General features: G+C 40.7%; 1 protein-coding gene across 1 annotated transcript; it reads left to right on the forward strand.

Moving 5' to 3' along the window:
• The first annotated feature begins 311 nt into the window (after positions 1 to 311).
• PGPEP1L (pyroglutamyl-peptidase I like) lies at positions 312 to 10,738 on the forward strand. Its single transcript, XM_053955196.1, is given in 7 exon segments — positions 312 to 344; positions 347 to 386; positions 2,081 to 2,133; positions 8,261 to 8,377; positions 8,838 to 9,067; positions 10,002 to 10,590; positions 10,682 to 10,738. Coding segments are annotated over 6 exon segments (666 nt in total). The 3' UTR covers positions 10,195 to 10,590; positions 10,682 to 10,738.
• The last annotated feature ends 583 nt before the right edge of the window (positions 10,739 to 11,321 follow it).

Genomic DNA, 11,321 nt, shown 5'->3' on the forward strand with positions numbered 1-11,321 from the left:
ACCAAATTTGGAGTTTCTCTTGTTGGCTCCAAATAGTGCAGCATCACAGAGGCAGAAGCAGGAGCTCAGAGAGTGCTGAGCTTTAAAAGGTTAAAGCTCCTAAGGAATGCTGCTGCTTGCTGTTCCTCTTGTTGCCACTGGCTCATCTAAGGGCAATCATTACACATATCTTGACATGTGAGTTGCTGGATAATTTTCCACTGCAGGTCATCTGAGGATATAGGAACGAGGGTGAAGCTACATCAAAGAGATTTGCATCTTGCTGTTTTCAATTAAACACTTTTCTTTTTTTTTTTTTTAATAGCTGCAAGATGGGCAGAACTAGTCTGGCTTGCTCCAGCTGTAACTGCAGATGAGCTGGATGGGAGTGCAGGAGAGGGCAAGAGGTATTTGCTAACCTCCTAAAAAGCTGACAGTCTGATTCTCTCCTATGATATTTATGGCACATATCCTTGTTGGGAGCACTTCTTAGCACCCTGTTAGTTTTTTCCTCCCTTTAGATCACCATTTATGTCCAGAAATCTCCTTGGTCAAAAAGCTTTAGACAAGTTAAGACACACGTGCATCTTTAATCTACTACAGAGATTATCACAGAATGTCTCTGTCACATTTTCACCTGCTCAGAATATAAACCTGCTGGCAGGGAACCCAGTTTCTTTTATGGAGCCCAGTAACATTCAGCCAGTTACCTCTCCACATTGCTGTAGGTATTGCAGTAAAACTCTCATACATTTAGTTATTTTTCATAGCAATTTTAACCTAAGCAGTAGTCTCTTAGGGCCACCACTGACACAAGTGTTTCATTGTGAGCTACTTATTAACTTTATTATAATTCTGCACTTCTGCACACAAAGGTACAGGAACTTGTACAACTACAGCTCCAAAATGGAGCAGGTGCCACCCGAATTTTGCTCTCAAAGCAGAGTGGGACTAATGGGGTTTTGTGTTTCCTGGAAATGTGAAATGAGCACTATTTTCTTTGTTCCCTCCCCATAGGAGAAACTCAAACCTGGAGAAAATATTGTCAAAAATACAACCTTTCCATAACATTAAAGAGAAAAGATGGAGCCATGATGAAATAAATATTAACAAATTAAGAAATGCTTAAAGTCTAGCACTAATTAAGCTGTCACAAGCTTGCATTTAGGCTTAATTGTTTCCACATACAAGTATCTTTCACTGTGCAAAATGGCAATCATCTGCTGTCAAGTATTTACTTGTCCATTTAAGGATTTTAAATATTTAAGAGTTATAGCATTAAAACCATTTCACAAACTCATTTTCCTGACACCAGTATCTAGGACTTGGCAACACTCTGGATTGAGAACATTATTTGAGATTAATAAAGATAGTGTAAGTTTTCCATCAAACTTTTTAATGACAAAATGCCCATCTGCTCAAAATTAAGTCTTTCCCCTTTTTATTAAAAAAAAAATAATTTCACCAAAAAAAAAAAAAAGCATAAAATTGAATGTAATACTTTGGAGTCAAAGTGTTCTTTCCCCTTTTCTCCTCTCTTTTCCTGGGGGGAAAAGTGAAGACATTTTTCCCTGCATCACAAAAAAAGAACATTTTCCCAGACAGAAAACTCTAAGTTTTCATTACTTGCGATTAAAATAAATCACAGATTAAATAAATTTTACTCTTTCAAACATTTCCATTAAATATGCCTATCTTCATCTTCATGAGCTTTAACAATAAGAATGATACATTGTGACCTGGGAGTATTTAATACCAAACCTTTTAGCAGTGGTATTTCTATGGATGCTGACCCTTCCCCAAAATCATCACTTATATGATCTGTCCTACTGGAGGTACATTTAACCAGCTCCAGTTAAGGCTCTCTCATAAGAAAGCCTTGACATGAATGAAGATTGCAGGATTAGTTCTTTTATCAATGAATATACAAACTGAAAATATTATTCCCTTAAGTGTTATAAAAGCTAAATCCTATCTAAAAAACTCAACCTCCATATCCAAAAATAGGAAGATAAAGATCAAAGATGTGTGTGCACACATCAGCACCTAATCTGCAATTGTAGAGTAAGCACAGGTTAAAACCACCTTTCTTTCTTTTCAGGTTTTGGTCCCTTCAGACAATACCTGGTTAATTCCAGCTGGGAAGCAGTGAAGGTAGGCATAAAAAAAAATTTAAAAAAAAGGAGGGAGGCATTTTAATTTTTAGATATCCCAACACAAACTGGTTTTAGGGTTTCCATTCCCTTTTCATGACTCATTAAACAGAATGCTGCTCCTCATGGAGCAGACACCCAACATGGAACAAAGAGGATAATGAAGTGAAATATTATTTTACTTGCTTTATTTTTGGTGCTATTTAAGCACTTTAAAATATTATTCTTTATTTTAATTTTTTTTTTTTTTACTCATGGTGCCTTCTCTACAACTACTGCATGTGCCACAGGTTATGTCTGCCTTCAGTAAACCATCATTTTATCCTCTCTGTGTGAGGTGATTTCTTTCTCACACAAGTATAGCCTATTGAGATCTCATTGCCTGCTTCAGGAACACACAACTTAAACTGTGCCAGCTCTAAGTGTGAGTTCACATTTCAGCTTTGGCTTCCACTTTCAAATGACAGTGAAGTCTACAGTTAAATTGAAAACAAGGTCATTCAGAGGGGTTTTTTCCTCCATACACCTTGACTGGCAGTAACAAGTCTCAGATGCAGTCTTGAAAATTCCTGCTTGTTTTCTGAATCTGTGCAGTAGAACAAATTTAGCTGGAGGATACAAAGACATGGTTTGGATACCTGGCTTTCAGCATCAACTGATTCATTCTCCCTGTCACAGACAAGAGCCTTTCCTGGAGTTCAGTTACTCTCATAAGGTACCTATGAACAGAGTTATTGTGAGAGGATCTTCCACATAAGTTTTTAGCAATCCCAAGGTAGAAAGATGGTTACACAATGAAATCTGAAACTAGTGGGGGAACAGTCAAAGTAGTAAAATTAAATTGGAGCATTGGTCCAAAATATACAAGAAATGACAGATAATATTGGTAAAATGGAAAGTAGGACATGTAAAACAAACCAAGGGGACTGTGTTCCATTATGAAGACTGAAACAAGTCCATACATTTTTTAATGTTTTGGACATTGAAATGAGAAAGTCAGCTATAGGAAAGTATTACTAATGACAGAAAGGTGATGGCTCTACAGGACTGTAATCATAGTACAAATTTTGGTGACAGCTACTGAATATCTGTTTTGAAAATGAAGTGCACTCAAGCCAAGATGATTGAAAAACAAGGAGCCAGTATGTTTCCCCAAAGACCAAAGCTATAGCAATTCCACCAAAACATACATCTTTTCTATTCTAGCTTTGCTGGGTGAAGAATGCTGAGTGCACCTTGGTGTTTGATAGAATAAATCTATTGCCCCTTCCAAGTCATGAGGGATGTTATCCCTGTTGGCTAACAAGAAACAAAAATACTTGTGTGATACCTTTCCACACCCCAGTCATGACAGGAGACCCATAAATTATCTTAACTCCAACTTGACATGTGCCCTAAACCACAAATATTTGTCACTTGACAGTGTTCTTGCTCATTATTTCCTGATTCCTATTGGTTCTAATTTTGGGTGCAAGATCATCCTCTTCTGGCTGAAAATAGAGCATGTTCTTTATCTGCAAGCAAAACAGCCTCGAGCAAGAATGCACCGATGGGATGAGTTTTCTGTAACAATGCCATGAGCTGGCTATGCCAGGGAGTTACATAACAAGGGCCACAGCATTCCACAGCAAAACAGATGTCAGTCCTTGTGCATGGAGGAGAACAAATCCATTTCCCTCTGATGTGGCACCCTCTATGTGAAATTAATTTATATTCAGACTGGGGATGCTACTTTGGTTTTCTACTCCCTGGAAAAGGTGGTTAATTCAGGCAATTCAGAGAAATTTGCTGCAAATCTGGAAGTACTTTGAATTTCGATAGGCTTCTCCACACTAAATAGCAATCTCATAGTATTGTTCCATTGGCCTCATTCATAGGAGTAGCCCTATGATCTTCAGGAAGCTTATGCACATGTATTAAAGATAGCAAAATTTAGTATTTTCATCTGGAAGTAATCCTGTCTTGGCTTGGGGTACCTGCATAGATCATGGAGTGACATAAAAGCCTCCTGCCAAGTCTCTTTGCTGTGAACCATGAAAGTGTGCACTCACATTCAGCCTCAGGAACATGCTGAGCAGCCAGAACAGACCTACTAAATATGACTGGTCAGGCTTAATGCCTTTGTAGCATTACCCAGAACTATCCTAATTATTACCCCAGAATGAAGTAGGTGCTTATCAAAAGCCTGGATAGCACCCTAAGTGATGATGTAATGCTGATACACACAGTCTTAGAAGTTCACATCCCAGAAGGGTCCTCACACCAAAAGCATCTGAAATCCTGTAGAAATACATTTAACAGTTCCAGTGTCCTAATTCCAAAGCATAGCCTCACTTTCCATGCTCTTGAAATGGATCCTTGGCCAAAGAACCATGGCTGCCCTTCTATGAGCAATACTTGCTCTTACTCACAACTGCTTCCTTAAGCTCCTCCACAAGATGCTGCTGATGGGATCAGCTGTGCCCCTGAACCTCTCTTCTTGCTGTAGGGAGAATCAGAGATTGATCCAATGAGCGCAGCCCATTCCAATAGCTACATCCCTTCTATGTCCTCGTTGGGCACACAGAAAAATATTGTTTCTCTTACAAATTAACTATGTACTACTACTGCCTTTTTGGTGAATAAGCCAATTTCCCTTGAAGTCCTCAGGAATCCAATGATAAATGTCAGTATAACTCTACAAATCTCTATATCTACTGGTTTAGAAAGGGTATTTGTCCTGAATTTCCTCTTTAAGAATATGAAGATGTAATTTTCCAAGAACATGAGGAATACCCCATTGTTTTTGCATGGATCTAAGTTCTCATGACAGAGACTCTCGCACATGGCATTCATCATCATTGCATTCTTCATCCATGGAGTTTTTGTTCCTCAGCAGGTACCCCTCGAGTGTTCAGGGAAAAGGGGACCCAAAGCACAGACAAACCTGTCAATTCAAGGTCATGGAGAAAAGCTTCCTACAGACACCATCACCTGGCCCAGCATGGTTGTCCAGCACTAGAAAGACAGCTTATCTTTTAGAAACCTGTCTCATTAAGTTTTTCATGGTTCTCATAACTTCATTCACCTGAAATACTCTCCTAAAATATGCATGAAAGCTCTGCCAGCAACACTTTTAACTGTGGAAGTGCAGGACATTCTCACTAAAGGAAAACACCACCAGGTATTTACTCTGCATTTTTTGACAAATCAAAGAGTTACCACAATATGTTAGTGCTGCAGCACCACATGGAACCTTCAGAATCCCAGATCCCCTGATTTATTTATTCCATACTAGAGATTAATGGTCCCACCTAACAACCCTTGGTCCAACTCTGTTGCTGTGTCTCCTCCAGAAAGTCCTGTCTGGAGCTTGGCAGCAAAATGACCTATCAGGACACTCCGCCATCAAGGTCAGAGTCCCCAGTTAATAGGGCACAAATGTAAGTTGAGTGACAACATTCATAGTAATTAAACTGTTAGTGCAAAGAACAGGTCACATTTCCAACTGCTTCTGGGAACTATGTCTGCTATCAGGAGATGAGGATCAGATCTCCCAGCACAGTTTTTCATCCTGCCACTGACCATGTGATCTTTGGAAATCTGTCATTTAATCTCTTTCCCTCTCTGCTTTAGTTTCATCATCTGTGAAACTAAGACATTGCTATTTAGTGCCTTCATTTCTGTGTTGGAACTTTCTTACATCCCTGCAATTTTAAGAAGGTTATCTACAGGATTAGAAAAAACCCAACAACTTAAAACAACCAAACCAAACACATAAACAAAACCCCACTAACCAGCCACACAAAACACCTTTATTTGCAGTATACTTGCAGTCTGGCTGGGCCAGCTGAAACCTTCTGGTTTCCTTTCTGCACCAGCACAAGCAGTTCACAAAATTAACACACGCAACCACCTTCCCAGCAACCCAAATCAGTGAGAACTCAGGCAAAATCAGTGATGTTTTCCAGAGTTTTCTAGAAGTTCAAGCTATTTCCAACACACAGCGTTTCCAGCACCAACCTGAGCACAGTGCTGTGCAAATCACTTCTCTTAGGACCAGAACACCAGGGGACCAGGACTATGACCACAACTCACAACAGCTCAAAGTCAGCAGCTGATAATGCTGGACTTCTTGTCCCTTCTAGAAGAACTTCCCAAAGACTCTTCATGTTTTCTTTTGAATCACTTTTCCCACAAAACAGTCCTCCAAAATTTTTCTCCTCCTTTGAAATTTCCTTTCCTGTTTCAACTACAAAAGACAGGCACTTGTTTACTGAATTCACTCACCAGTGTGAGCTCTGGTTTCCAGGTGCAGTTATCCTCCTCTAACCATCTTCAGTCTCCCTCCTTAAATGCAAAATTGGTTCTGGTTAAGTCTAAGACAAGGAACAGCCTTTTTTTATTTTGCTCCATGTTTACACATCTGGTCTAATGGGGTGAAAGCCCATGGCTGGGATTGTTAGACAACACAGTAATACACATTATTGACAACATGCTGAAATTGCTTAGGACATAGAGAACCATCTTCCTTTTGACACAAATCCTCAGCCATTTGCTATTGGCCAGCTTCAGTTTGGTCCTGCACAGAAGTATTTCTGTGTGTTTCTGCCGTGACAACTGGCGACAACAGAATGGCTCGACCCAGAGAGCACGAGAGGAGAACAGCATTACAGCTGGCTTTGGGTCTCCATGTTCTGCACCAGTTTGGGGTAGTCAAGTCCTCTAAGCCTTATAGTTTAAATTTAAAATGCTTTGGAAAAGAAAATGCTAATTGTGAACCAGCTGGGGTTTTCTTGTGTGGAGGCTCAGGCACAGTACAGCATTCTTCAGCAAGATGATGCAATGGGCTCTCAAAGACTGTCAGCGCCCACAGGAAAAAAGGCTGGCACTGTTCTCCAAATGTGTTTACTTCCCTGCAGGCATTGTTTCCTTGCTTGTGTCAAATAGTTTATTGAGCACAGCTAATCAATGCTTCCGCTGACAAGAAAATTGGACCAGTTTATATAGGAAGTGAGTGTTGAAGGGCAAGTTTCCCAGAACTGTGGGCCTCATCCACATGGGTATCCTGAGTGAGAAACAAAAACCTGAGAAGACAATGACACTGAATACAGTTACAGGTCTCCTGGCCTAATCAGACACCTCCACTTTTGCCCATGCCCCCTTAAAAACTTAACCTGTGCCATCCTTTGGTAGTGGTTTACTCAAATGGAACAGGAATTTTCAACCACCATTCTATTTTCTGGGACAAAGCTTCCCACCTCAGATGAATTCCTTCTGCGTCCTGCCACTGCAGCTGCTTACCTTCTGCTGAGGCCTAGGCCTGGTTTGTTAGCCCTGTTCCAATGACAAAATCCTTTCAAGTCACTTCCATGTGACATTTATTCTCCAGACCATCTTCCAACCACCTGGCCAACCTGATGCTTTGAAGGGTGCCCTTGTTCCATTCACCTCAATTCTGGGCATAATTTTTTCTTCGGGAAAATTGGTCCTGTGTGGAAATTCAGCTGTACATAATTGACAGAGAAGTACCATCTCAGTGACATTTCCTTTTACTAGAGAAACGTTCTAGACCAAAAAATAAATTAAACTCATTCTAAATGTGACTTCGTCGTGTTGACAGTGACCTTCAGCACAGCTTACCTGAACCTGGTCAAGCCAGCAGATCTTGTGCCCCTGGAGTGAAAACGTCATGCTTAAGGTGAATTCTCCTCGGTTTTGTCTCTTGGAAGTGCAGTTTTTCTACCAGATCTTTCAGAGAAACTGCTCTTACCTACAGCAAAGCCTATTTAGATGCTTTCAAGGGCGGAGCTTTCCTGAGAGACACTGTCTCGTGGTGCCCCAGGGACCAGTCCCAAAGCAATAACCCCTCCCACCCACTGGAGACTGAGCATCTCCTTGGAAAAGACCATAATGGCTCCACACGGACAGACGTGACATTAGGAAACTGTTTAGCACATTTTAGCCTCTTCCAGTTAAAAGAGAGGGAACAACAACAAAATAAATCTCATTGCAGACCAATGTTCAGGAACCATGGGCTAAGGTGTAGCTCTTTCAGGTGTTTTCTCAGTTGAATCAGCCCAGTTTCTTTATCACAGTCAGAAATCCAATTTTCCTTCAAGTCCTCGGTGGCTTTTTTGTAAACACAGGAGCTGTCCAAGAGAGGCCTTGGTGAAAACATCGATCTCAGGATCATGCAGCTGCCAGTGGTTTACCAAAAAGCAAAGGAGCAAGTCTGCAAGATATGGACAACTCTTCAGCCACTGGTGGGTAATGATGAAGTAAACTATTTCCTCCCCTCCCCTGAATACAAAGAAAAAATCTCCAAGAGAGTATTGCAAAACATCAAACAACTCTAGAAAGTGCCTATTGAAACTGTGATCAAGGTTCCAAGCTGAAATTCGGAGCACGCACTAATCAGCATGTTGGTTTAACCCCATGCCAGTTAAACAGCATAACTGATGCTGAACAAAGGAAAGGAAAATATCTACCCTAAACTACAAAAAAGATACTGCTGCTCTGCAGTCCAGACTAGACACAACAAAAACTACAGCCTAATTTGTTTTTTATTTATACCACCTTATCAAAGTTTTCTTTAGACATGAGCAAGGCTCCCCACCTTGACGCCAGTAATTCACATAATGCTTGGCACTCTTGCATCACGTGTTTTTAAAAAGCAGGTCTCATTTCTGATTTCCTGTTATTCACCCTGGTGGGAAAAACCAGTTTACAGTTCACGTTGGGCTGGCTTCGTCCACTGCAGCGCTCATCATCCTGGAGCAGTGTGGGAAGAACAAAGGCTACCAGGAAAGGGATGCTTGTGGTTTTCACCCAGAAGGTGCCTGCTGTGTGCTAGATGGCCCAGAAAAGATTGAATCTACAATTAATATGAAGACTCTCTGGAAAAAGGTCTCAGTGGAAGGGATTGGTATCATCCTTTCCAGAGACGCAGGAAGGTAAACATCGTGTATCAGGGGCTCACAAAAACAACTCAATCAGCTCATTTAACCCTGGAGAATCTTTGCCATGAATCTTTGCTCTCATCCAAACAAAATCACACCGAAGCAAAGTCTTCAGAGAGGCATAAATATGAAACTGGGATGACTTTAAATTTTATGTAAAGCAGCCTTCATGAAAAGCTACAGCCAGTAGATATTTTTCCATAGATTTGTAAATTCCAAAAGAAACAAGTTCCAACATAGCACACCCTGTGATGAGCAACTCCAGTAAACCTCAGCTATTAAGAGAGTCTGAAAGCAATACAGACTAGTAGCAGATTTTAATCTATTTTTCTCAGCTGGGAGGGATACAAAATGTAAATAGATACACTGGAGAACAGCAATTACAGGTACTGTTAGAACCAGGCCTGTGATCTCATTATGTATTCCAGTAGCACTGAAGCAATTTTCTACTATGCTAGTCTTCATTGGAAAGGAAAACAAACCAGTAGTTTTTATTTTATTTTAAATAAAAATAAGCTAATATTGGCCCTTAAATTCAAGATTTTCACCTGAATTTTAAAAGGTAGAATGATCAGAAAAATCTCTTCAGACAGGGAGATTTTATGACTTAAGACAAAAACTGTGTTACATGGTTGTAATTTCCAGCAGGGTGTGTTACTTTTCCCACCCCACAAGAATGCCTGTCTTGGATTTTTTTTTTACTTAAAGTTCTTTGTGGGTGGGTGTCTGAGAAATCAAACCATCAGATAAGCAACATTTGTTTCTCAAACTTGGTTTATTTCAGCATTTCCTTTATTCACTAAGCAAATATGTTCTTAATAATTTCATAAACCAGACCTGGTTTGGCTACTTAGAATATTTAAATTTAATCAAGGTTTACTGAGCCTTAATTCAGGTTTCTGGTTTTGTTTTGTTCTTAATATTGCAGGTACATCTGTGATTACACCTACTACACTTCTCTGTATTATGGCAAGGGAAGAGCTGCTTTCATCCACGTCCCTCCATTATCTGAGTCGGTAACAGCAGAATTTCTAGGAAAAGCATTACAGACCATTATCTTAGCAATGTTAGAACAGTGTGGGGAACAAAGAGAGATGGATCACAGAGGGAAAAAATTATGATTTCTTAGAATGCAATTCCTTACCTCTGAAATGAAGCAGATCTAAAGATTTAAAACCCACACACAAAGGATTTTATAGCCCACGTTATTTTCAGTGAAATTTCCTTGCAAAACCCAACCATTTGTGTCTCTTAGAAAAGGCTTGAGGGGAACAAACCCAAAAGATTGGTGGTTCATATTGCTAACAGTAAAGTTGTTCAGATTTCAGAAAATGTGAAACTGGATTGAAAACATTTCAGATGCTTAATCCTAGTTCTGTTGGTTAGAAGGACATCAATAAAGACTTGCTGACCCCAGATGGATGCTCACAGCTGTAAGGACTCAGCACAGGATGGATGCAACAGAGATCCCCCTCAGCCCCTGTCTGAGTCTAGAGTTCAGCCCACAAAAAACTTGGGTATGGGGGAAATCAAAACACACTTGGGGATTCTGGTATGGGAAGTTTTACAATTCTCTCTTACTGACCTGCTGTAGATGCTGCTTTCCAGATCAGCAACAGGCTCTGACCCAGAGTGACTTCAGAGAACACAGAAAACTGGAAAGCAGTAAGGATCTATGCTGTTGGTAACTTGAGTTTCAACCTGAAACAGCCACTTTCCCCAAATTCTCAGTGCCTGTCCCAAGGGAAAACCCCACAGTCCTTCCACAGAGCACAGCCCAAAGGCAAATCCAACAGCTAACCTGTCCTGAGAAAGGCAATCCTAAAGCACTGTGCTGTGAGGAGGGTTAGGGCATGTGAGGTTACCTACAGAACAGGCACCAAAGGAGATCCCAAATTGTAAAGCATGGGAGCAGGCTCCTCCACATCTCAGACAGCTCCATACAGAAGTGCTGGGTACCACAGAGGTCACAGCACTGCCCTTCAGCACACAGGGGATGTCCATGCTCTCCTCTGAAATCCTGCTGCCAGGAGACAAGGACAAGATGCAATCAGTCAGAAACAGCACTGCAGCAGCTTAATCTGGACACCTGGGATTTCTTGAGGGAAACAAAATCTTGTTCCTCAAGCACCATCAGTAAAAAGGACAAGAGACAAACACAACAGCACAGGCAGCTGCTGCGGCTTCAGGCCACCTCTGAGCCTTGTTTTAGTCAACACATTGATGCCAAGAAACTGAGGAAGTGGAA

This window comes from Vidua chalybeata, chromosome 13 (assembly GCF_026979565.1).
Source record: "Vidua chalybeata isolate OUT-0048 chromosome 13, bVidCha1 merged haplotype, whole genome shotgun sequence".
Classification (NCBI taxonomy): Eukaryota; Metazoa; Chordata; class Aves; order Passeriformes; family Viduidae; genus Vidua; species Vidua chalybeata.